This window comes from Musa acuminata, chromosome BXJ2-11 (assembly GCF_036884655.1).
Source record: "Musa acuminata AAA Group cultivar baxijiao chromosome BXJ2-11, Cavendish_Baxijiao_AAA, whole genome shotgun sequence".
Lineage (NCBI taxonomy): Eukaryota > Viridiplantae > Streptophyta > Magnoliopsida > Zingiberales > Musaceae > Musa > Musa acuminata.
The window spans coordinates 22197777-22225215 of record NC_088348.1 but is presented as its reverse complement, the minus strand read 5'-3'; the positions used below and the strand labels follow the sequence as shown (position 1 = coordinate 22225215).

At 41.4% G+C, this 27439-nt stretch overlaps 1 protein-coding gene across 4 annotated transcripts; it reads right to left on the bottom strand.

The window, feature by feature from the left end:
- Positions 1–10629: 10629 nt before the first annotated feature.
- LOC135626285 (anthranilate phosphoribosyltransferase, chloroplastic-like) lies at positions 10630–27103 on the bottom strand. 4 transcript variants are annotated; one of them, XM_065131483.1, is made up of 10 exons: positions 26752–27102; positions 26531–26674; positions 26292–26453; positions 26127–26210; positions 13482–13670; positions 12511–12601; positions 12329–12388; positions 11995–12113; positions 11108–11242; positions 10630–11030 (listed from the first exon to the last, which is right to left on the bottom strand). In XM_065131483.1, the coding sequence occupies exons 1-10, from the start codon at positions 26977–26979 to the stop codon at positions 11022–11024; spliced, it is 1221 nt and encodes a 406-aa protein (XP_064987555.1). In that variant the 5' UTR covers positions 26980–27102; the 3' UTR covers positions 10630–11021. The 4 variants fall into 4 exon arrangements, with proteins under 4 accessions (XP_064987555.1, XP_064987553.1, XP_064987556.1 ...); XM_065131481.1 differs by having other exon boundaries at positions 10630–10977; XM_065131484.1 differs by lacking the exon at positions 13482–13670 and having other exon boundaries at positions 10630–10977; positions 26752–27103.
- Positions 27104–27439: the final 336 nt, after the last annotated feature.

The window sequence follows — 27439 nt, the reverse complement described above, 5'->3', positions numbered from 1 at the left end:
TTTATAATTTTAAAAATTATATTAAGATTTTTATATTTATAAAAGTAAAATATTTAATTCTGTTTTTTGATTTTATTAATAAAAATATGATTTATTACTGAACACGTATTAATTCTATCTTATTTTGATTTATTATTAAGTATGTATAATATTTTAATCAATAAAGTCGAAAAGAAATAAAATTAAATAATTCATTTTTATTAATATAAAGATCTTAATATAATTTTAAAAATATAAAAAACAGAATGGATAGAATTAAAAATATAAAAAACATGAGGCCATGTGGCCCACTCATGCTGGGACGGTGACAAGACACGCAGGTTGCTGAGCAATTAGCATCCTCCAGAGAACCCTCCCCTTCCCAAGAAGATGCGAGTTCCATATGTTTTTGTTTCTGAGGCTCCGAGTCGAGTGCTTCAGCATGATTGCTTTGGCGTTCGTGGGACAATGGCGAGACCGAAACCGCGCATTTTTGGAAGACGATGGCCCCAGATTCATGAGCTGTGTCGTCCTTGTACCATCTAAATGGCCCATGAACACAAGGTATAGCAAGCACTGGAAATTTATTTATCCTGACAGATTAATCTCTGAATGCAGACTCTACCATGATCGATGGTCTTGGCAAGAAAAACTCCTGGTTGCCGATTGAGAGACGTCACGAATAGCGACGGAGTTCATACGATCAAATGCAGGCCATGCCCAGGAGCAGACGATGGTGCTCTTCGGCTCATGTGAAGATGCCCGAGTGATGGCAGCGTTTGTCCACAGACGACAGTCCCCATGTGAGCCATCAAATGTAGGCGTGGTCTCGGGAAGTAACGGGCCACTGGAGGAAGACGACGACACCCTGTGTCGATCGTACTTGATATCCCATAGTTCCAGATACTCTTGTACCGAACACAAGGTAAACAGATCTGAGATCTTTTTCTCTCTTCTTCCTCGTGAGGTGATGGTGTGATCGATGAAGAACATCGAGGAGGTTGTCGGCGTTATCGAGCGTGCCGTTGTCGGGATGTCCGTGTCGATTAAAGTTGGAGGACGAGAGGACCGTTCGGCAATGGGACTCAAGGAGAAAGATAAGATAAAAAAGGCACAGGAAGCTGCGAACAAGTGAGTGAGTGAGTGAGAGCGAGTGAGTTGGTCGCCGGAGGGATGGGGCGCTTTTATTAGGCCCACATGATATGTTGGCCATGGGTGGTCGGGCAGGTTGGATGGAATGGCCTCGTCATCCCTGGCAATGCCCTGTTCCTATCTAGCAATGTGTTGTTGAAGCTTACTTCAATTGTAACGCCTCCAAACTCATTAATTCTATAGAAATGAAAGATCAGAATCAAAATAAATAAATTTTATAAAATAATTATTATATTATTTTATCCATAATCAATCCATCCATCCATCCGTAGTCAATCAACTTATACGACATTTCAATAATTCTTTAAGAATTTATAGTGTATTCAAATCTAAATAATTTATATATGAAATACTCTCAAGATTCTTTAATCATCATTCGATCCATAATTACAAATGAGCTATTCTTGATATTTAATTTTTTTTTTCGAAATGATCATATGAGCAAATCACACTTCCGTAAACAAACATTGTGACCCACATGCTAGCAAAAGTTACCATAAATATATATATATATATATATATATATATATATATATATATATATATATATTATATTCAATATATGCTTTCAAGACACACATAAATACTAAATACTAATTTTTTTTATCATGCTTAAACAGTTTATAAAACATAAGTTTCATATGCATTTCAAATCTTGACTCGCTAATAATATTTTTTTAAAACAAGATATATTTAAATGTACATTCACAATGAAAGCATAAATATAACTAATGTCAAATATTAGAGCATAAAAATTATTATAGTGTAACAACTATCATTAATTATTTTTATAAAATTAAACATAAATATAATTAAAGATTGGTATGTGTAAGTATAAGTAGTTGCGTAGTAGTTATAATAGTATTAACGATTATGACTACCTTATATCTTATGACAAGGTACAATATCATGTTTAATTCCATGATATACGATGGTATGGATAATGTATATTTTCTTGTATTATAGTCCAAAAAAATTACTTTTTGAATATATAACTAATATATAACCCTCGTTAGCAAGATCCAGATCATGGTTATATTAATCAGACAACTATCATGTCATGTCATTAAAAATAATATATCGATCATTTTCTTATAAAATTTAAGAGTTTCAATATATCTTTTATATGACATTACAATAATGAATCTCGAATTTTGATGATGAAACCAATTGATAGGTGTTTATGTTTTAATCTACGTTTTGTTTTGAGTGACGTAGGATGATTCGATTATGATGAGATAATTAAAACAGAAAAAATCATGTTATGTCGGAGGAAAACATGTCAGAAGATTGGATGTCGGCCCAAGGAATGGTCGACATATCGATAGAAGGCTTCGGGCGGTGGATTCGGGCATCGGGCCAAGAAGAGTGGATATTATGCCGAGGATATCAGAGTTGCGGAGTCAACTGACCGATTGGGTAATAGGCCGCAAGAGAGGACGATGCGCCAAAGAATCAGACAAAGCATCGATGGACCAATGATATGCCGGACAACTTGATTAATGCTTAGTATTAATTGTCTAGATCGAAGTAAGTTTTACATGTGCAGGATTAACTATGATAGCAAGGCATGAAGCAAAATGAAGTCATAGAGTCAAGGATGCGATTATGTTGGGAGTTTGAGAGTTCGTCGAAAGTCCGGATGTTCGTTGGAAGTTCTGGAGGAACCAACCGAGAAGTCTCGGAGCTTGCCAGAGAAGCTCATCGGAACTCGCCAAGAAGATCATTATGAAGTCTAGGAGCTTGTCGGAAGTCCGCCGGAACATTGCCGAGAGATCATCGAAAGTTCACCGGAAGATCGTCGGAAGCTCGCAGGAAGAATAGACATAGGGACTTGTTTAGCTTAGCAAATGTCTTAGGATTTCGTAGTTGGCACGTAATTGGGCTTGGATTTGGGCGAACCTAATTAGGGGCCTACTAGGCCCATGTAAGAATTGTGTTGGGCCCAATAAGAGACCCAAACAATGCCCCAAGAAGTCTCACCGTCGTGGCATAGTTTTTAAGTCTATGTCAGGTGGTGGTACTGGCCAGCACTGCTCCCCAAGCAGTGGTACCGCCAAACCTAGGCGGTGGTACCGCCTAGGGTAGTGTTAGCCAGACTGACATTGGGCAATGGTACTGCCCGTGCCCGGGGAACCCGGGATGAGATGTTTTTAGGCTCCAAGTTTGAATCAACTTGAAACCTATAAATACCCCTCTCATCCCTAGTTAAAGTACACAAGCACAGAGCAAAAAAGGAAAGAAACGTTGTAGAAATCACTTTAGAAATTCCCTCTTCCACTCTAAGTTTAGAATTCTGTAAGAGGAGTGTGAGTGCTTGTAAGGGTTGTCTCCTAAACCCGTGAAAAAGAGAAGAGGGGTGTAAGGAGTTGGTCTTCGCCTATTGAAGGAAGACTTCTAGTGAACGTCAGTGACCTCATCGAAGGAGGAAGCCAAAAGTGGATGTAGGTCAAGATTGACTGGATCACTCTAAATCTCGGTTTGCATTTACATTATGCTCTTTATCTTATCTGCAAACTACCTCCGTTGCTTTACATCAACTATACTTCCGTTTTGATCTTAAGTTAAAGTTCTTTACGAAATGACTTTTACGTTGGAATCGGTTTTCAACGTACGAGAGATTTAATGAAAGTTTTCCGCTACACTAATTCATCCCCCCCCCTCTTAGTACTCTTGATCCTAACAATTGGTATTAGAGCCTCGTGATTTCTCATTTGATTTATCACCCAAGAAAAATGACTCTTTACGGCTTTCAAGAGGGTCATCACTCTCTCATTCGTCCTCCCTTTTTCAATGGGATGGACTACATATATTAGAAAACTCGAACGAGAGTTTTCTTGCTTTCGATTAATTTAAATTTATGACACATAGTCGAAAATGATTTTAAAAGGTCTTCTCTTAAGACTTTTTCTTTAAATGCTAGAGTTATTAATGCTTTATTTTGTGCCTTAGATAAAATATAGTTTAATCGGGTTTCTTTATGTGAAACAGCCTTCGATATTTGACATATTCTCGAAATCACACACAAAAGCACAAGTAGTGTAAAAGATTCTAAAGTAAATTTTTTGATACATGATTTTGATATGTTTTGTATAGAACCAAGAGAGACTATTGGAGACATGTATACCCGTTTTATGGATGTCATCAATAGTCTAAAAGCACTCGGTAATAATTTAACGAATGTTGAACTCGTTAATAAGATTTTAAGATCTCTATCTAAAAATTAGAATTCAAAAGTAACAGCTTTACAAGAATCAAAAGATTTGAACCATTTTACTCTCGAAGAACTTATTGAGTCATTAATAACCTATGAAATAATGTACAATGCACGTAAAGAACATGAGAATCACCTTCCAAATAACAGGAAGGATTTTGAACTTAGAACATTTGAAGACCACTCGAGCATAAGCTCTAGTGATGGTGAACATGAACTCCTCACTAAGAAATTTAAAAAGTCAATGAAATAAAAACTTAAGAACAAAAAGAACAGAACTACTTGCTTTGAACGCAAGAAAAAAAACAAATATTATAATGAATCGAGTGCCTCCGAAGATGAGAAAATCAAGAAAGGTGAGGTCACAAACTACGTCTTAACCGCTTTCAACGATGAGGTAATCAAAACCCCCTTAATTTATTTCGAAATTACATAATGCTTTTCATGATGTATTTTCTTTATTTTTTGTTTAAAAAATATTATTTCTTGAAAATTACTTGTTTAATAATGTTATGAAAATGTAAAAAATTAGGAATCATTCTTATCATTCTAGTAATTTTGAAAATAATCATGAAAATTGCATGTTTATGATAAACAAAATGATTTTGGTTAAAAATATCTTATGCTCAATAAAATCATGATTGATGAATATGTTTTATGTTTAATGATTTCTTTGGCTTGTATGTCCTATCATAATAAATATTTTGAAAATAAATAAAATTATGTTTAATTTGAAGTAATGCATAATGATCATACTTAATAAGTTTTTCTTTCGAAATTATGCATGGTTTATTGATCTTGATGGTTTTTATGACGAAATTTATTTTTCGATCCTAAATGTTTGATGATATATATTATTTGGCATAAATGAAAAAAAGACATGCTTGAATCAAATAAAATCATAAATTGAAACAAACTAAAAAGAGAAAATTATTTTTCTTGAAAATTATTTTTCTCTATCTTATTGATTTTGATGAATCCATTTGTATCATTTTTATGAATCTCTTGGACTTTGAAAATGATTTTGATGATTTAAATAAATTTTTATCCAAGTCATGATCTTGATTCCTTGATATTTACAAATTAAGATTTATTATAAATCAAGATTTTTTCATTAATCGTTCTCCTACTATTCTTCTTGGTATTTTATTTAAGAGGAGATTTAATATGTGAATCATGTCTTTTTGTATTTACATGATCTTATTTCTAATGATATGATTTATTTTTGTATAACTCCTTGTATTCATCACCGAATTAATTTTTCTTGATGAGATAAAATGAACGTGATGAAATAAAAATATGCATGAAATATGGGATACAATGTAATTTGACATCATGATTTAAAATGCTATGATTTGTTGCTAAAATGATATATTATAAATGTTGATTTAATGTTTTGTATCATGAATGCTCTAAATGATGAATATTTTGTATCATGATCAAAATATTGATAAATACTTAAAAATTTTAATATTTTTAGTATCATGTGTCATATGCTCATAATGATGATTGATTTTTCGGTATCATGCATGAAAAATGAAATGTAAGGTTTTATAATTGTGCATGTTTTAATTTGAAAATATAATGATGCACAAATAAGATTGATACTTACCTTTGTCATAATTTGAAAATGGATGTAAAGGGTCTTCCTTTCTTTTTGACAATGACAAAGGGAGAGATAAAAGATGCTAGCTCGCATAATTCAAGAAGAAAGTAAAAATTGCACTTCTCAAAAGAGAAGAAAGAACTTACTTCTTGAACATCTCAAATTGCTAGCTTCCATGTTGTAAAACAATGTAACATTTTGTTAGCTTGTGTTTTTACAAAGGAAGCAAAAAAATGGCACTTCTCAAAAGAGAAGAAAGAGCTTGCTATCTTGAACATCACTAGCTTGCCTAACTTGAGAAGCAAAGAGTTGCTATCTTAAAAGAAGCAAAATTGCTATCTTGCACATCGCAAAGAAAAATAAATTTGCAAACTTACACAATTCTAAATTATTTCTAGCTTGTATGTTGCAAAACTTACTTTCTTTTTCAAACACTTATTAGTTGGAACATTGCAAAACAAATAGGCTGAACTTGCATATCTAGCAAAATTTACAAACTTGTAAAACTCAAAATTTTTGCTAGCTTGCATGATTATAAAACTGGAGATTTATGATGCAATGTATTGAAATTATATCCAAACACATTAATAGTTGGACTTCTCCTTTTTGTTAATGATAAAGGGGGAGAAGTATGTTGATGTCATGCATGATTTTATCATGACATGTTTGCTTGGATTTTTGAATCCAAGAGTCTTTATCAATGTGACATATTGATAGGGAGAGTTTGTTTAAACTCCGGGAGTTAAGGTTAACTCCGTCGTCAATTGGTTATCATCATAAAAAAGTGGGAGATTGTTGAATCTCGAATTTTGATGATGAAACCAATTGATAAGTGTTTATGTTTTAATCTACGTTATGAGTGATGCAGGATGCTTCGATCAGGATAAGAGAATTAGAGTAGGAAAAATCATGTTGTGCCGAAGGAAAACATGTCAGAAGATTGGACGTCGGGCCGGAGGAACGGTCGACGTATCGACAGAAGGCTTCGGGCCGTGGATTCGGGCATCGGGCCAAGAAGAGCGGATATTGCGCTGAGGATATCGGAGTTGCGGAGTCAACTGACCGATTGGGCAATAGGCCGTAAGAGAGGATGATGCACCAAAGAATCGGACAAAGCGTCGAGGGACCAATGACATGTCAGACAACTTAATTAATGCATAGTATTAATTGTCTAGATCGAAGTATATTTTACATGTGCAGGATTAACTACGATAGTAAGACATTAAGCAAAATAAAATCCTAGAGTCAAGGACGTGATTACGTTGGGAGTTCGAGAGTTCGTTGGAAGTCCGAACGTTCGTCGGAAGTTCTAGAGGAACCAGCCAAGAAGTCTTGGAGCTTGCCAAAGAAGCTCATCGGAACTCGCCAAGAAGATCATTGTGAAGTCTAGGAGCTTGCTAGGAGTCCACCGGAACATTGTCGAGAGATCGTCAGAAGTTCACCGGAAGATTGCCAGAAGCTCGCAGGAAGAATAGATATAGGGACTTGTTTAGCTTAGCAAATGTCTTAGGATTTCGTAGTTAGCATGTAATTGGGCTTGGATTTGGGCCAACCTGATTAGGGGCTAGCTAGGCTCATGTAAGAACTGTGTTGGGCCCAATAAGAGGCTCAAACAGTGCCATAAGAAGTCTCACCGTCGTGGCATAGTCTTCAAGACTATGTCAGGCGTGGTACCGCCTGTCTGGGTAGTTGTACCGCCCCTAGTAGGGTTCTAGGTGGTGGTACTGCCTAACACTGTCCCCCAGGTGGTGGTATCGCCATACCTGGGTGATGGTACCGCCTAGGGCAATGTCAGCCAGACTGACACTAGGCGGTGGTACTGCCCGTGCCCGGGGAACCCAGGATGAGATATTTTTAAGCTCCTAGTTTGAATCAACTTGAAGCCTATAAATATCCCTCTCATCCCTGGTTAAAGCACATAAGCACAGAGAGCATAAAAGGAAAGAAATATCATAGAAATCACTTTAGAAATTCCCTCCTCCACTCTATGTTTAGAATTCTGTAAGAGGAGTATGAGTGTTTATAAGGGTTGTCTCCTAAACTCGTGTAAAGGAGAAGAGGGGTGTAAGAAGGAGTTGGTGTTCGCCTATTGAAAGAATACCTCTAGTGGACGTTGGTGACCTTGTCGGAGGAGGAAGCCAAAAGTGGATGTAGGTCAAGATTGATCGAACTACTCTAAATCTCGGTTTGCATTTACATTCTGCTCTTTATCTTATCTGCAAACTGCCTCCGTTGCTTTACATCAACTATACTTCCGTTTTGATCTTAAGTTAAAGTTCTTTATGAAATTGGTTTTCAATGTACGTGAAATTTGACGGTGGGCGATGGTACCGCTCAGCGTAGGCGGTGGTACCGCCCGTGCCCGGGGAACCCAGGATGGGAAAGTTTTAGGCTCTAAGTTTGAATCAACTTAAAGCCTATAAATACTCCTCTCATCCCTGATTAAAACACACAAGCACAGAGAGATTAAAAGAGAGAAAACGCTACTGCGATCATAAATGTATTCCCTCCTCTCGCTTAAACTTAGATTTTTGTTTAGAGATGAGAGTGAGTGCTTATAAGGGTTGTCTCCTAAACCCGGTAAAAGGAGAAGAGGGGTGTAAAAGGTGATTGACCTTCGCCTATAAAAGGAAGACCTCTAGTGGACGTCAGTGATCTCGTTGGAGGAGGAAGCCGAAAGTGGATGTAGGTCACGTTGATCGAACCACTCTAAAAATCTGGTTTGCATTTTACTTTGAGCAATTTATCTTTACTACAAACCTCTTTAATAGCTCACTGTTTTCAATACATTTACAAATGGGTTTCAAATTAAGATCTTTACGAAAAGATTTTCGTCGGATACGGTTTTTATCGAACAAAGTTTTATTTGAGATGTAATCTTTCCGCTGCACTAATTTACCCCCCCCCCCCCTCTTAGTGTCGACTCCGATCCTAATAATTGCTTTTACATCGGAATCGATTTTCAATGTACGAGAGATTTGATGAAAGTTTTCTACTGTACTAATTCACCCCCCCCCCCCCCCCCCCTCTCTTAGTGCTCTTGATCCTAACATATATATAATTAGAAACTAACAATACTCATATATTTTTTTTAATCTTTTTTCAAATATAATATTGAATAGATATTTTCATATAAATAAGATAACATAAATCGATAAATGCTTATAACTATTTAATATATATATATATATATATATATAATCAGTATTCAAATTATTTTTTAATACTTTTGAATGTTAAAATGACTTTTAGATCGTATAAATTATATGCATTTATAAACCCCAGACACATGCATTAGTATTTGTGAGAATAAACTAGATGAAGTCATCGTATACTTACCCTTGTTATAGATCCTTGATATAATTATACAATTATTATGCTTCATTTTCTTTTTCTTATTTTTCATACTTATCATTTTCTTCTTTCATAGTATAATTATCAAATTAATCAATCCATAATTCAATATATAAATTTAAGTAATAAGAATATAAGAGATCTTAAAATCATACCTAATATATATTTTTTTAATTTGATCTGAATCCACACGAACGTAATCTCGATACATTTTTTCTCATATTTTCTTTTCTTTTCATTTTTCTATTCCTTTCTCGGTTGTATTCTTCTTCTATACTTTCTTTCTTGCTTTTCTCCTATATTCTCATGGCTTCTCCATAAGTTCTCTCTTACTCTCCTCTCCCCTCTCCACTTTTCCCCTTTTCTCCCTTGGCTATATTCCTTCTCTTTCTTTCTCCTTTCCTCCCTTTTAGTAGAATAGTAGAGTGCGTTTTTGGACATTTTTCATTTTACTAAAATCAAATCAAAATCGAACTAAAATAAAATCGGATAAAAAACAGAATCGAATCGATTAGGTGGTTCATCAATTTGAAATCAAATTAGAACAAGGTCTAGATGGTTCAGAAGAATTAGTTTTAACCACGTAGAATCCAAATCAAAACTAGAACCACAACCGGTGATTTCGATTTGAATTGATCAAATAAAAATAAATAAATAACCAATGATCAAAATTGATCATTGAACGATGATGCTTTGGATCAATAGTAAATATCTATTTTTAGAGATTTTTTTGATTAATTTTCTAATTAAAAATATAAAAATGATCGATTTACCCCCATGTCATAAATATAATGTCAGTTTGACATGAACTGATGGACGATGGAATGTGATTCCAATTTTGAAGTCTGCCATCATTTTGAGATCGGACACATAAACTGATGAACGGTGTAGATCCTCTGTTATAATTTTGGGGAAGTCGCTCGACCGTGAAGCATAAAATAGTAAAACATAATCATATTTACCTTCTATAATTAATTATGATCATCAATTCGATTCGATTTTTTATACTCTAAGAAAAAAAATATTGAAGGAATATGAGTCCTAGCTGCGGTGAGCGTACCGGGCGGTTGCTCTATCTTGCTAAGCGTAGTTTATATTATTATATCGACGATGTCTCTGGAATCTTTTAAGGCTTGTGCTACGGTTCCTCTTGCATCGCGATTCTCGGGAAGGGGTCTTGTGCTACGGTACCTCTTGCATCACGATAGTGAACTGACCAAAACACCCCTGTTCCTCTCCGTAAAAGAATAGGGTTTTTATGGTATCTCTCACATTGGGATGGGGTCTGATGACACCACACATTTTTGCCAATACTCACAATCAATTTCAGGGACATCCATTACATTCATTAAAACTTGGTTACTTAAAGCTTCCAAGACAAAAAGATGGATATAACAAATAAGCATCATCCATGACCAGTGCCTTCGTCTCTATCAACCTCTATCGATAACTAAAATGTGAGTTAAACTGCATTCCAGATTTATTTCAATATGAGATGGCACAGAAAAGGAAGTTATTCAAGTTTCGGGATATGTAATACCAAGCCAGAGCCCCCAAGTTGCTTGGCGCGAGCCAATTATGTCTCAGAGCTGTTGGCATGCTGCATCTTGATGTCCCTTCAAAAGACAACCGAAACCGATCAAATACAACTTGCAGTTGCTCCTCTCGATCTCTGCATACAACAAAATGGATTCGAGGAATTTGAAGGACCAGGAATCAGCATTTCTGTGACACATAATCCACAGAACCTTTAGCTAACAAGAGGAAGCGAAGAAAAAGCATCAGGGGACCTATCTACTAACATTGGAGACTGCCATCCATGAAGCAAGTGTATCAATGGCTTTCCCAGATTGATGGGTCTCTTGTGCTACTGCCACGCCCTCGGAAAAGTTGCTCACACGACCACTGACAAGAAGAGCAGCTGCAGCATTAAGAACCTACAATTTTTGAGGCAATCATACAAGATATCAGGTTCGATCCCTGAGACATTAGAAAGGTAATACATCTTTATGTCAGCTGATACTCAAGTTTCAGTAAACTGTCTAGGGTGCAACCAGTCGAAAGGTTTAATGATGCTGCACGGTTTGCATATTAGATTGAACAGGGCTTTCCCCAAATAAACTAGAACATAAGAATATATAATGAAATAACAACTTAGTCATCACAAAATTGATGACTAAGGTAACAATTTGTACTATATCTTTGGCAAGTATTCCACATGCAAGTATTTATCGACATGAAAAGGGACTAATTTGCATATGGTCAGTGCAAAGACAAGAAAAAAAAAGGTAACAAAATTGATGGATTAGTCAACAAAGAAGATTTTTACAGATAAACATAATCTCAAATTTTTTGCCCTCTCAATGTGGTGACTAAGATGTTTTACATTATTTGACAAGATTCTTCTGCTTGGATTAATGTAAAACATGTAACCTTTGAATAAAATATATAAGATAGGACCACAAGTAATAAACAACCCTCTAGTAGAAACGCAGTATAACCAGAAAGTGCAAACAGCATATAGAAACTAAGCTATCCTATCTTTGCAAAATAGAAATTGACTAATAAATTTGAACTCAAGCCTCCATGCTTGAAACAAATGAGGTGCACTGCTCTAGAAAATAGAAACAGAAAGACTGAAAAAGCAACCTTCTCTAGTAAACTACTGGCAAAAAAGAAAATGACTCACAAGAGCATCAGCAATGGGCCCCTTCTCACCAGACAGTACCCTTGTAAGTACTTCAGCATTGAACTGTGGGTCTCCACCTTTTAAATCTTCTACAGTGCAGCGAGGAATACCAAAGTCCACTGCACCATGTGTGCAGTTCATTATCGTGAAGTCAAGTAAAAACCTAATGATTACATAAAAATACAAATTATCGAAAACTTTATCTTAGATTCTATTGCTGGCTCTGCCAAACAAACTCTACCAGTCACATGAAATGCACAGATGAATATTTGAATTCACCAACTTTAATATTATAAAAATATCGCAAAAGAAATGTCCAAAGAAGTTTGCCTACATGGATCGAAGTGTAATTTCTCAATCGATCTGGGAGTGACATCAAGAAAATATCCAGATCCTGCAACAAGTCAATAGTTTGAGAACAATTTCAGGAAACAGAGTCCAAACTACAAACAATGTTATAAAAAATTGCTGGTCAATTATGCACAAGAAATCATAAAACGGAGGCAATTGTCATACCAAGTGGACTTATTTCATCTAAACCCTTTGAATGAACCACTAATGCTCTTTTCATTCCAAACCTTTGCAAAGCTTTAGCCATCTTCAGTACCTGATCAAGCAATTGTTCCAACTTAGCATTCACAGGGAACAATCTTCATTAAGATGTGAGTTATTAACCACAAACAAATAAAACAAGTTGAAATACCTAAATAAACAAAATCCAGGCTTATTGGTTTATAACACTCACATTGGCTTGACCACTCAGTTCTAGGTTCTAGATAGCTCAGGGCACCCCAGGTTCCATTATCTGTGTAACTTTGTACCATATCTAATTTCCATCTGTTTCACTCATTACATACTTTGACCTTGAGAAATACCCATAGATCAATGATATATGTTTTTACAATTAAAAAAGACACAGACTAAGAGAGCTAGCTACTAAACATAACTAACATAATGCAGTAACTGAACCAACAACCATTCAAAACATATAGAAAATAATAGCAATTAACAACAACAATGATGACAAGTTGTGGGGTCAGCCACATGTATGTTTCCTCGCCATTGAACTCTGCTTAGAAAATTTCTGTAGCTACATCAAGAGTACCTTATTCTCTTTTTTAGTGTTTCTGCTTTCTAGTAAAGTCTTCTTGGTTGTTCGTCAACCTATTGCACCACTAATACTACTTGACTCATCTCATTTAACCACAATATCTATTATAGATCTCCTTTCAACAAATCTACATCTCTTTAGATGTTGCTGCCTTATTATGTTCTCCATCAATATCTATTATTACGTTCTCCTCTCAACATATCTACATATCTATTATGTTCTCTATGGCAGCTACACCTAGATATTCATGAATGGAAGGATTTTTTAGTTTTTTCTAACCACATGTAAAATGCAACGCAAAAGCAGTCACTGTTATTGGAAAGCATATTAAAGCATTTCAAGTTATTCACAAGAATAAGAACAAAGAAAATCTTACTATGTCTTCATTGTAAACACCAACAACAGCACAAGGTACTTGTGCTGGATTCAACATTGGGCCAAGAATATTAAACACTGTCTTCACTTTAAGCTTTTTCCTCACAGGTCCAACTATTCTCATTGCTGGGTGGTATATCGGAGACATCATGAACCCTATGCCTGTCTCATTCACACAACCTTTTACCTCCTTTTGCAACAAAAGTGAAGTTAGCATCAATAATCAACATTTAACAAGCATATGGATTCAAGCTTTTCAAAAGCACATCAAATTATATGGGTTTCAATGCACCTGATAATAATTATATTATGATTTTGAGAAAGATGATACACCAGTTAAGAGCTAAGTAGCATGTAAAACACAATGAAAAGGAAGTGATATTTCAACATGTAAGACATGGTGAATGAACAAAATTAAGGGACATAACGCCACATTTTTTTCTGAAAAATCTTAACCTACACACAACTCAGAAGTTCTGTCTGTTAAGAGTAAAAGAATGAATGTTACTGAATTAAGATGAATTAACAACCATGATTTTTCAGTCTATCAGAATTGGTTGCATTAGCAGATTTAACACCTTAATTAACAACCATAATTTTTGGTTGCTATCAGAATTTTCAGCTTAAAATATTTGGGTATATTCTTCTCTTTATTCTCTTTATTTTTAACTCCTAAGCATTTTCTATTAATATTTTCTTTCCTAGTTTCAGAAAACATCGAAATCAAGAGTTTCCTCCCTTGATTAAATTAAATTAATGATGCATTTGATGGCTACCAACACTAAGAGAAAATCACAACCTATTGCTTTCTCATATTAACTTCCTCGAGTACTCCAAAAATGGAGTGGTAAAATAACAATACAGGAACAAATTTAAATTGGGATCAACTCATATTAGTTTCTGCAAAAGTATGGCAAAAACGTTGTTTTGGATGTCACCTGACAACGAAATATTCATGGGGTTATTGTTATTGACAATGAAATATACGTCTGCTTGATTTTGAAGCTCTTAATCTTCCAAGCTAACTCCAAGATTTGCATTCAGGAACTATTTTGTTGTTTGTAAATTATTTAATCCTACATCAAGTGCATGTAAGCTACACCACTTTACCTGCAGTACACATCGGTAATAACATCATCTATGACACAGAATTCCAATTACAGAAGGCTACTACAACTGTAGAAGGAAAACACAAAAACAATTGCCATCATATTATATATAGTCTAAGAAAATATTGGTAGCTAAATAGCAACAAATAATTGCATTGAGGTTTCTCTTTTATTGGATTAGGACTTCACAATTCTTCTATCATAACAAAACAGAAGGAAGAGGGGTCAGACTGTCTTATGAAGAATATTGCAGCTTCTTTTAACGCCCTACTGTCACGAACGGTCGTCGCGCACTCGCAACAACTTTGTTCAACGAATCGATCGTCGCTTTTGCATGCTTGTATAGAGACATGGCAGCATATTTTGCCTTGGTTTTGTATGTTTTTGCTTCGAAAATGTAAGTAACGATAGTTCACAGCACTGCAGTACAACTGCTCGCCGTGCCGGGCTGAACTACCCCAAAATGGCTCCGTTTTCACGTGCCACGACTTGTTTTCTGCACACCGCAGCTGCACGCGAAACGTCAACCATCTCAGCACTCTGAAAGCCCCCGGGTGACATAAGGCTAGATGGGGCTTTGGTATATTGTCGAGCGTTGAACAATCTTCACATGTTCGCATGTTAACTTGATGGGAACTTGCCTTCGCGCCCGGCACCTAGTGAACAGTTGTTTGTGGACTTGCAACTGTTCGTTCTACCTTCTAAAGTCCTTGTTTTCTCCTTCCTCTCTTTTTTGTCTTGTACTCAAGGTGCTCGCTGAATTGCTTGTAAAGCTTCCTTCTTCGCGAGACGTCGGGACTTGTTTGTCGCTCGTTTTCAATCTAATCAACTTTCTGTTTTACAGGTCCTTCGGGACCTGTACGAGGTTGCAACTAGGCTGACCCTTTGCGGACGCATATGTCGCAAGGGCGCCTCATGACTTAGGCAATCCCAGCTAAGTCCGAGGAGTTGGCGCAAGGATACTTCACGACTTAGGCAACTTCAGCTTAGTCCGTGACTTTATCGTAAGGGTGCCTCACGACTTAGGCAATTCTAGCTAAGTCCGTGATATTGTGGTATCAAAGCGGGCAAACAATTAAAGCAAACAGCGAAGAAACTTTGCAATCTTGCCATGGCAAAGCATCGTGGCGAATCGAGCAAGGCAGGGCAAGCCGGACCATTGCCCCAAGCAGCCATAGGTGGGCTGCAAGTGCAAACTCGCTCTTAGGCTGGTGGAGCCGCTCTGGAGGATCGTAGTAGCGAACATGATGAGCAAGAAGTTGGCTACTCTCTGCGAACGGAGGAGGCGCAATCTGGAATACCAATCTGTCACGGACAAACTTCTAAACAGGGTGTTTGATGTAATGCTTATGTATGTCCGTGTCTTTTGGCATGTTCATGCCTTGTACAGCATGTAGAGGGGCGGCCAAAGGCTTAATAGTCCCATTTTAGTTGGGTTGGTGGCCTCTTTAGGCTTGTAAATAAAGGTTGTGTCATGTGGACACGTGAGAGAGATTCTCGGTCTGTAATGGACCATTTTACCCTTTGTTGTGCCACTGTTCAGAGCTTGTAAGGTCTGTTTATAATTTGCATTGTCTATGAAGTGTTTTTCGGAGATGTTTGCTTGTGGATCCCGATTGAGGCGTTTTCTCTAGCCCGTTCTCTCTTTTGTTGGTCCTAAGGGACAATGGGAGGCTTCGGGGAGGCTGACCTTTGCGGACGGACACGCAAGGGTGCCGCACGACTTAGGCAAAACCAGCTAAGTCCGTGACAGATGGTATCAGAGCCGGACAAGCACTCATAGAAACACTTAGCATGCAAACGTGGGGGACCTAGCGGGGCTGCGTTGAGGGCAGTCAGCACACGCGCGACCGTTTGGGGGAAAACGGGCATGGAGATGTAGGGAAAAGGAGTCGCTCGGAGGAGCGGGCATCTGAGATTGGCATTCAGAAGAATGGCCAACCCTTCGCGCAAGAGGCACCACGAGAACAGACAAGCTTGGAAGAATGTGGAGCGCACAAAGGTTGGGATGGCTGAGTTTGAGCTATGGCTCAATGTTGACAACTATACTTGATGGTGCTCAAGGCAAGCGAGGCGCTTGGTAAAGGACGAGACCATCCAAGGTGGAATGAGTTGCTCAACGACCAAAAGAGTTATGCAAAGCTCACAGAGGTGAGGGGAATTGCTAACTCGAAGAATTTGGTACTCATGCATGGGCTTGTATGCGGATGATAGAATGTTCGTGGCCATCCCAAGGCGACCGAAACTCGGCGCCATGGAGCATTGAAACTATCTCTTCGGCATGTGAAGGATACGTCCGTAGGAGGCTGAAGTGTGCAACGAGTTCAGCATGTTGCTAGACCTTGAGTGGTGCAGCGGGGGCTGTATTGACGTGGAGTCGCAATCTAGCAAGTGTGTTTGCAGGAGGCAGAACAATGCACAGTTTGTTCAGCAGATCGGAGTAGTCCAAGGGGATGGTGGTCTCCGAAACGAAGAGAGATGTTGCTCTAATGGGACAGTTATCCAGGAGGGATAAGTCCCGGCTCTCCAGAGGGAGAATCATGTGCGACGGACTGCACATGTTGAGGAGGAGTACCTCAACAAACAACAACTCCACGAAGCTCAATGGACCGAGCAAGCGGCGAGGAGTCGTCGCATAATCTCGCTCGAGAGAATGCATTGGTGGATGCATTGCGAGATCAAGTGGGGGAGCGACCCAAAGCAACTCAAATGAAGGCACACTTGGAGTCGATTTGGAGATCGGACTCAAGGGAGGGCTGACCCGTGGAATGGTGGGCGCAAGGGCCACCATCGACTCAATGCAAACACGAGGAGCGGAGCAACTTGGGTGTAACTTGGCGAAGTACTCAAGCCGCTTGAAGGGAGCTAGAATAGAAGTTGGAACATGGAGCAGAGGCACAGTGCTTTCCTTAGACAGAGGTCAAGGACATGAACTCTTGCAGAGGCAAGAGTAAGATAATGTTGTTCCATGGGTCCTTCATTCTGACGGAGCGGACGCATCTTGCATGGTGCCAAAGACGAAGGGAGCTTCGGGGCACATGCACCTTATCTCGGAGGAGCATTTGATGGAGGAACTAAGGCGACTCAATTTGCGGAGGCGAAGTTGAGTTCAGAAGGCCTTAGCATGGGGCAAGAGGACGCAGAGGCGGGTACTCTCGAAGAATATGCCACAGTGTTGTCATTCAAGTTGCCATGAAGGAAGCGGTGCGCAGCGGAGATTGTGCTGGTAGGGGCAGAGGCCCAGGATCCAGACAATGGTGCACAAATTACAGTGAAGTCGGTGGACTTCGGGAGCTACTAGGCGACGGACTGTCCTAGAGCAGTGCTTCATCTAGGTGTGACCCAAGAGTGGGTGGATGAAGGTCGATTGCCAAAGGAGCGAACAAAATCGAAGGTGGAGGAGACCCTGCGATGTATTGGCAGAAGCCACACATGGAGGGTTCACAATTCGAGTTTATTCCACAAGGATCGGAATGCAATGGAGATGTCACTAGGAGGCGACATGGTGCAGCGGATCGTGGTGGAACAGTTCGTGGCAATGCGATACACACGACATAGTCCCGGGAGGGACTAGATCATATGGAGGTATGATCGGGAGTTACTGGAAGCTCCATTTCGGTGAACAACACGACGACAAGAAGGGCTATGGATTCAAGGAGTGAAGGCCATGGTACCGCAGAGGCGGGTCTTCCGTGCGTGCATCGAATTTTGTATCGGATGAAAACCTTGGTCATCAGCATATGGGGGCTGTGTTCCACCAAGGGAAAAGTTTGAATGCAAGTACCAGTGAGTTCCATGGGAGGGACTTGATCATGCAGAGGTATGATCGAAGCAGCTGGAGAGTTGGACTGCTCCAGAGCTCATATTCGCTTAAGGGAGCCCGACAAGTCAGAGGACAAGGTCGGGTAAGCGAACGTTGCTACCAAGGAAGCTAAGGAGAACAGAATCGGTGCAGACCCTATAATGCGATGGCAGAGGCCATGCATGGGAGTTGCAGTCTGTCTTTCCATCGACCAAAGGAGAGCTGCTTGGAGAACACAAAGGTGTTGAAGCAGGGGGTCGAAAAGGGCGAGGAAGCGACGACGAGTCCAGAGGGACTTAGCTACCCAAAATCAAGCATCAGTTAGAATGGAGGTGGACTCGGAGGAGTGCCACAGAGGCATATCTACTGATTGTGAAGAAAAGGGATGCAGATACGAGGCGACGGATAGTAGTGCCATGGGCATGGCAGCGCCATGGTACCGCAGAGGCGGGACTTCCGTGAATGTCACTGATCCCTTGCTCTCACAGAGGGAGAGCGCTTGGTCGTGAAATGGGCCGAGGAGGTGGAGAATGCAGAGGCAATCTCCAAGTACCGAGACAAGGCGGAAGGGCAGAGGCCGAGGAACTTCGTAAGACCGGTGTCAATGTGCTTCTCATCAAGATAGCCGAAAGTGAAGGACTTCGGGTCATGCAAGAGTGCATAACCAAGGAACGAAGCAGGCAGTACGCGGTGCTGTACCTTTTCTACTCAGTGGAGTAGGCGACAAGGTTGATGGAGAAGACGGTACAATCCCAGAGGCGACCAAACCTATGAGAGAATTACTCCAAGTTGGGGTGAAAACTTCCTGCATTCCAGAAATTCGATGGCATTGAGAAGGTGAATCACAGTAACTAACTCAACGCAAGGAGTGCAAACACTTCAAGTGCTTCAGAAGTGTGAGCAAAGAGCAGGCGAAGTCCAGTAACCAGCTCGATGCATGGAGTACAACCTCGAGGAGGCGGGCGAAGTCAAGTAACCTTTGCCTTCTCAACTCTTAAGAGAATGGGCGAAACTGAGTACCCCAATTCTCTTATCTATCCAGCAGAGGAGCTCTGCATATGTTCAAAGACCCTTCGAAGATAATGGAAGACAATAGTTGTCAAATCCTCACCAACGGTGATCAGTGTTACTGAGAGTAGATTGTCCGCTTCATTTCCCAACGAAATGCCAATCGAAAGCGGAAGTGATGCGAATCTACTTGGATGTGACAACTAAGTGAAAGAAGAGTCAATGAGCAAATTTTGTGGAGGAAGGACCCAAAACTTCAGAAGTTTGCGAGACGATGCTCGTTAAAAGCTCCAACAAGCATCCATCCAGTTCAAGCAGCATGAGGAATTTGAGAGACTGGCGCAATAAGGATGGTCTTTTCCTTCATCTGGGGGATCCGCAGGAATCAACAATGATCAACACAACTCAGCCAACCCCACACCAGAGTCAGAGTCATTGGTGAGTTGAAGCAGCACGGCGGATCAAAGGTTCGACTACTCAAAAATAACAGCGGAGAGCAGCTAGAAGCCAAGAGGCGCATTGTAGCTGGAGCAGAAGATTGAAGATTCAGCAAAGGCGAGGAGTTGCAGTGTCGACAAAGGCTTCAACGAGGACGTCGAAGGAATAAGTGGGGGAGAATGTCACGGACAAACTTCTAAACAGGGTGTTTGATGTAATGCTTATGTATGTCCGTGTCTTTTGGCATGTTCATGCCTTGTACAGCATGTAGAGGGGCGGCCAAAGGCTTAATAATCCCATTTTAGTTGGGTTGGTGGCCTCTTTAGGCTTGTAAATAAAGGTTGTGTCATGTGGACACGTGAGAGAGATTCTCAGTCTGTAATGGACCATTTTACCCTTTGTTGTGCCACTGTTCAGAGCTTGTAAGGTATGTTTGTAATTTGCATTGTCTATAAAGTGTTTTTCGGAGATGTTTGCTTATGGATCCCGATTGAGGCGTTTTCTCTAGCCCGTTCTCTCTTTTGTTGGTCCTAAGGGACAATGGGAGGCTTCGGGGAGGCTGACCTTTGCGGACGGACACGCAAGGGTGCCGCACGACTTAGGCAAAACCAGCTAAGTCCGTGACAAATCGGGAAAAAGAGCCATAAGGAGAGACTCACGACGGTGGAAACCCGCCTAGATGTTCTTGAAGAGAGCTTGGACGAACTCTACCAAGGCCAACGAAGGCTTCTTGGGGTAGAGAGCTCGCAAGACGAAGCTGAATCTCGAATCGACAAGGTTGAAGCCCTAGTCGATTGACTGACGGACAATACCAAAGACTCCGTGCAACATTTGCACAAAGTCGTGGCGGAATTCACTTCTAGAGTGACAGCGCTCACAAGGGCACTAAATACGAGAGGGAGCAACACCACATTGTGCCGCCACAAAACTTGAGGGCACCTGAGCCTCATTGCTATGGAGGTGCTAGGGACGCAAAGGAGCTCGAGAATTTCTTGTTTGACATGGAATAGTACTTTCGAGCTACAAGGCCCGATTATGAAGATACCAAAGTTTCAATAGCAACCATATATTTGAATGGGGATGCAAAACTTTGGTGGTGAACCCGTTGGGAGGAGATCCAACAAGGTCGGTGTCGAGTGGACACATGGGAGAACTTGAAGCAGGAGTTGAGAACTCAGTTCCTACTCGAGAACACAGAGTTCTCGTTGCAAGGAGGAATTTGAGACAACTCCGCCAAAGTACTTCCATTCGAGACTACGTGAAGCAATTTTTTGCACTAATGCTAGACATCCAAGACATGTCTGAGAAGGATAAGCTATTTAGCTTCCTCAATGATTTAAAGCCATGGGCTCAACAGGAACTGCATGGAAGGAATGTCACCGATATGATCGGGGCAATTACGGCCGCAGAAAGGCTCACCGACTTTGTTTCCTTAAAGGACTTAGGGAAAAGGAAACAATCTTCAGGAAATCGCCCTCTAAAATATTCTTGAGGGAATGAACCCGAGGGCGAGCAAAGAGAAAAGTGTTCCCACAAAGGGCCAAGCTTAAAAGGCAAGGCCCCAAAACCTGGTGGATGCTTCTTGTGCGGAGGACCGTACATGGTGAAGGAGTGCCCACAGAAACAAGCACTCAATGCCTTAACAACTTCAATACATGCCCCCAAATCAGACAAAGGCAAGGTCGTCGCTCTTAGTTCGAGTAGTTCAGAATCCAACAGCGACGATGAGGAGTCACAAGGACCCCGGATGGGAGCAATGCGTTTGTTGAATGCTTTGCGGGGTCAAGTGGGGGGAGAACACGAAGACAAAGTTCCATAAAGCAGAGAGCAGTGAGTTGATGTAAGTGGACATCAAGCTCAATGTCCAAACAACCTGTGCAATAGTGGACACGGGCGCTACCCACAACTTTATTGTCGATCGAGAAGCAAAGCGACTTGGACTGATCTTGGAGAAGAACCCAAGTTGGATAAAGGCGGTGAACTCGAAGGCCAAGTGGATCTCTGTGCTGGCAAAGGGAGTCTCCATCAAGATCGGGACTTGGAGCGAGAGCACAAACATGATGGCGGTGCCATTGTACGACTTCCAAGTGATTCTCGGAATGGAGTTCATGCACGTGGTGAAGTTGGTGCCAATGTCGTTCCTGAACTCCCTATGTCTGATGGGAGGCGATGACCCCTGTGTGGTTCCCGTCTCTCGGAGTGGAACCAAACACCCCCAACAAATATCGGCATTACAACTGAAGAAAGGGGTACGAAAAGACGAATTAACATTCATAGCTGCTGTGAAGCTAGAGCCCCTCGACAGAGAGGTCATTCATGAACCTACTGTGGTGACGAACGTTCTGAAGGAGTTCACAGATGTTATGCCACCCGAGTTGCCAAAAACTCTGCCACCACGTAGAGGGGTGGATCATCATATCGAGCTGGAGCCGGGAGTGAAGCCTCCAGCAAGACCACCCTACTGCATGTCCCCCCCAGAGTTAGTAGGGCTTAGAAAGCAGTTAGATGAACTACTAAGCGATGGTCTCATCCGCAGTTCTAAAGCATCATTCGGAGCTCCAATTCTCTTCTAAAAGAAACAAGATGGGAGCCTCCGACTATGCGTCGATTATCAAGCCCTCAACAAGGTGACGGTGAAGAACAAGTATCACATCCCGCTCATCACGGACTTGTTCGACCAATTGGGTAAAGCAAAGTACTTCTCTAAACTCGACCTCCGGTCGGGGCACTGGCAGGTGCGCATTGCTGAAGGCGAAGAAGCAAAGACTACATACGTGACTAACTACGGAGCGTTTAAGTTCTTGGTGATGCCTTTCGGCTTAACTAACGCTCCGACCATATTCTGCACTCTTATGAACCAACTATTCAAGGAGTATTTGGATAAGTTTGTGGTCGTCTACTTGGACGATATCGTCATCTACAGCCAAACGCTCGAGGAGCATGTCGAGCACCTTTGGACAATTTTCAAGGTTCTCAGGGAGAACATTTTGTTCGTGAAAAGGGAGAAGTGCTACTTTGCTTAGACGAAGATCTTATTCTTGGGGCATCAAATCGGTGATGGTTCCATTCGGATAGACAAATCAAAGGTACAAGTTGTTGCGGAATGACGAACTCTAAAAAAAGGTGTCAGAGCCGAGATCCTTCCTTGATTTCGTCAACTACTATTGGCGCTTCATAACTGGGTATTCGAAGCGCGCAACTCCACTGACGGAGTTGCTGAAGGAGCAGCCTTGGAGATGGTCTAACAAATGCGAAGCTACATTCCAAGATCTAAAGGCTGCTATGTTGGAAGAACTGGAGCTCAAATTGCCAGACTATGGGGAGCCCTTCGAAGTCCACATAGATGCTTCAGATTTCGCTATTGGGGGAGTACTCATGCAGAAGGGTCACCCGGTGGCCTACGAGAGTTGCAAGCTCAATGAGATCGAGTGACAGTATCCAATGCATGAGAAAGATACAACAACGGTGGTCCACTGTCTACGAGTTTGGCGGCACTACCTTCTCGGATCACGATTTATGTTGAGGACGGACAACATCGCTTTAAGTTATTTCCAAACTCAAAAGAAACTCTCCTCGAAGCAAGCATGATGGCAGGACTTCCTGGCCAAGTTTGATACGTCAATAGAGTACAAGCCCGAAAGAGCAAATGTCATAGCCGATGCGTTGAGCCGGAAAGTGGAGCGGGTGAATGCCATGCAACTGGAAGGCGGAGGCCAAGCAAGTCAGCTACACTCCAACTTCCTTTCCAGAATCAGGGATGGACTGTATAGTGATCCCCAGGCAGTAACCCTGATGCAACTAATCAAAGAAGGGAAGACACAACAATTTTGGATCCAAGAGGGACTCGTCTACACCAAAGGGAATAGGGTTTATGTTCCTCGAGTGGACAATTTAAGACGCGAACTCTTGAGAGAGTGCCACGATTCCCTTTGGGCAGGACATCTGGGCATTCACCGAACATTGGCTCTCGTGGAGAGTGTCTTCTATTGGCCGAAGATGAGGACTGATGTGGAGGAATATGTTCGAACGTGCCTTAATTGCCAACAAGATAAGGTGGAGCGGCGGAAGCCAGTGGGACTTTTGGAACTGTTGCCCGTACCAGAAAGGTCGTAAGAGAGCATTTCCTTGTACTTCATATCAAGCTTGCCAGTAATCGGGGGACTCGGATCGATACTTATGGTGGTCAATCGATTTTCAAGATATGCAACTTTCATTGCTGCACCTCTACACTGTTCAGCAAAGGAGGCAGCCAAGCTGATGATGAAGAATGTGGTGAAGTATTGGGGAGTCCTGCACAATATCATCGATGATCGAGACACTTGGTTCCTGGGACAATTCTGGATCGAGCTATTCAAATTGTTGGAGTCTAAGTTATACTTTTCCACAAGCCTCCACCCTCAGACGGATGGCCAAACCAAAAGGATAAACTCGCTCCTTGAGCAATATCTTCGACACTATGTGAGTGCCAACCAACGAGATTGGGTGAAGTTGTTGGACATAGTCCAATTCTCCTACAACCTGCAGCGGAGCTCTACGTCCAACAAGAGCCCCTTCGAGATCATTATAGGACAACAGTCGTCGACTCCTCACACCTTGGCTATTGGGTATACTGGGAGTAGTCCGTCAGCATATCACTTTGCAAAAGAATGACATCGAAATGCAAATATTACGTGAGCTTACTTGGAGAAAACGACTAAAAAGATGAAAAAGTGGGCAGACTTGAGAAGGCGACCACAAGGGTTCAAAGTCAACGATTTGGTGTTGGTGAAGCTCCAACCAGCATCACTTCAATTCTTTAAGCACAAAGTACATAAAGGATTGGTCCGCAAGTATGAAGGGCCCTTCCCAATTATCAATAGGGTGGGCAACGTCTCCTATAAGTTGCAACTGTTGGCATGGCTCAAAATTCACAATGTTTTCACGCCAACAACTTGAAAGCCTACCATTCAGATCTACAGGATGCTTTCTGAAGTGTTTCAACTCGGCTACCCCCCACCAGAGCCTCTTACGAGAAGCGAGTTAAAACCATTTTAGCGAATCACAAGATAAAACTACCCAATGGAGCTGAGCAGACCGAGTACTTGGTGAAGTGATGAAGCTTCCCCGAACTAAAACCAGTTGGGAGCCCGAAGATGCCCTACGACATGAAGAAGCAATTGTAAACAACTACCAACAAGCATCGACAGTTTAAGTGGGAGAGAATGTCACGAACAGTCGTTGTGCACTCGCAACAACTTCGTTCAACGAATCATTAGTCGCTTTTGCATGCTTGTACAGAGACATGGCAGTATGTTTTGCCTTGGTTTTGTGTGTTTTTGCTTGGAAAATGTAAGCAACGATAGTTCGCAGCGCTGTAGTGAGACCGCTCGCTGCACCGGACCGAACTTCCCCAAAATAACTTCGTTTTCGTGTGCCACGGCTTGTTTTTTACACACCATAGCTGCACGCAAAACGTCAGCCATCTAAACACCTTGGAACCCCTCGGGTGGCACAGGGCTGTATGGGGCTTTGGTATATTGTCGGGCATTGAACAATCTTCACAAGTTCGCACGTTAACTTGCCTTCGTGCCCGGCACCCGGTGAGCAGTTGTTTGTGAACTTGCAACTATTCGTTCTACCTTTTAAAGTCCTTGTTTTATCCTTCCTCTCTTTTCTGTCTTGCACTCAAGATGCTCGTTGAATTGCTTGTAAAACTTCTCTCTTCGCGAGACGTCGGGACTTGTCCGTCGCTCGTTTTTAATCTAATCAACTTTCTGTTTTACAGGTCCTTCGGGACCTGTATGAGGTTGCAACTAGGCTGACCCTTTGCGAACGCGCATGTCGCAAGGGCGCCTCATGACTTAAGAAATCCCAGTTAAATCTAAGGAGTTGACACAAGAGTGCTTCACGACGTGGGCAACTCCAGCTAAATCCGTGAGTTTGCCGCAAGGGTGCCTCACTACTTAGGCAAGTCCAGCTAAGTCCGTGACACTATGTTCATAGAATAGAAAACCACTTCAACTAATAGGGTTATACAAGTACTCATATTGTCATTTGCATAGAAACAAGATGTATTCAAACAAACCCTTTCCACATATAACAAATGAGAACCTTTCTGCCCCTATAACTGCTGTCCTTCTAGATATAGAAGGTATAGAGAGATGCTCATGAGGCAAGCTCATTATATTTGCTAGAAGGCGTATTTGTGCTTTCATTACTTCATTTCTGTTCAGCAATGCTATTAGATCGAAACAAGACAATAAGAAACCATATTTTAAGCCAAGGAAAATGGAACTTTTTTTTGCAGTACCTCAGGGCCCAGTTCGATGTTCACGCCCAATGCCTCTAACACATCGGCACTGCCACAGGCAGAAGAACTGGAGCGATTACCTTGCTGCAAGGAGCAAGGAAGCTCATCATAACTTTTCACGTTGCTTCAAATCATTCTCCTTTAAGAAACCCAAATGTGCTCTACCTTTGCAATCTTCAAACCGGCCGCCGCAGCGAGAATACATGCCCCGGTGGAGATGTTCACCGTGTTGGCCCCATCCCCGCCCGTTCCGACAATGTCAACTGCATCATCGATACCTTCAACCTTCACAGCACAATCGATCATCGCCCTCGCCAATCCCACAATCTGCACCGATCAAAATATTATCCCCAATCACCCGTCTTAAAATTCCAGCGCCCAAAATCTCAGATTGAAAGGCATACCTCCTCAAAGGTCTCTCCTTTCACACGCAAAAGCACAAGGAAGGCGCTAATTAGGGCTTCATCCGCCTCATCGATCAAAAGCTTGAGGCTCGCCTCGGCCTTTTCTTCGGAGAGATCGACTCCATTTATCAGAGTCTCGATCACCTGAGCGACACTATCTTTAAGAAAAAAGAGAAAATCAAAGGGAAGAAACAGGGAAACGGTGGCAAGAATCAGCCGACCTCCTTGAATTGGACCTCCAAAGGTGGGGTCCGGTGATCATGTGTGGTGGGCAGAGCCTGCGAGAGCAGAGGAGTCACCAATCTGCTATTCCGAGCGGCGGATGGAGGCTTGAAGGAGCAGCAGGCTTTCTGCCAATTCCATGGTCCCCTCTGGTGCCTCGAGACGCAAAGGGAAGAAGAGGAGGAATATGAGATAGAGGGGGTTAGACTTCCGAAGGTTGTCGCCATCGACGTGACCGAGATTTAATCGGCAGCGAGAGGGAGAGAGAGTGGCCGCGAGAAGTGCATGGAACGAACCTTCTGGTTAAGTTCGGATGACGCCGAGGTGAGCGACGGCGATTGACCAAGGGAGGATCCGGAGAGGTCTCGTAGGTCTCGCGATGGGTCCCACAACATCATGGCTTCCAATTACAATCACCAGGGTAGGTAAGTAGCTGGGAGGGGATTCGCTGCTGTATCTCTACCGCCGATCGCCACCGCACGTGGAGGGCATGCCCATCTGGCTGTTGCGCTTATCGGGCCTAACTCAGCTACTCTACCACGCGGCATTTAGCCGTGACCGAAGAACCAAATTTAGAGCCGTCCGTTTCCGCTTCCCCGTATAATCTCAACGGCCCAATATTCTCCTTTATTAGAAATAGATGAACGGCTTAGATTGAAAGAGTTAATAAGATAAGTAAATGCGTGG

Excerpts from the sequence above, each read along its gene's own strand:
- LOC135626285 (XM_065131481.1), bottom strand. The coding sequence starts at position 26,979 with ATGGCGACAACCTTCGGAAGTCTAACCCCCTCTATCTCATATTCCTCC. Across the intron at positions 12,114-12,328 it reads GAAATTACACTTCGATCCAT|TGGACTTTGGTATTCCTCGC; the intron begins GTAGGCAAACTT and ends CACATGGTGCAG. Across the intron at positions 10,978-11,107 it reads CATGGATGGCAGTCTCCAAT|AGATCGAGAGGAGCAACTGC; the intron begins GTTAGTAGATAG and ends TGTTGTATGCAG.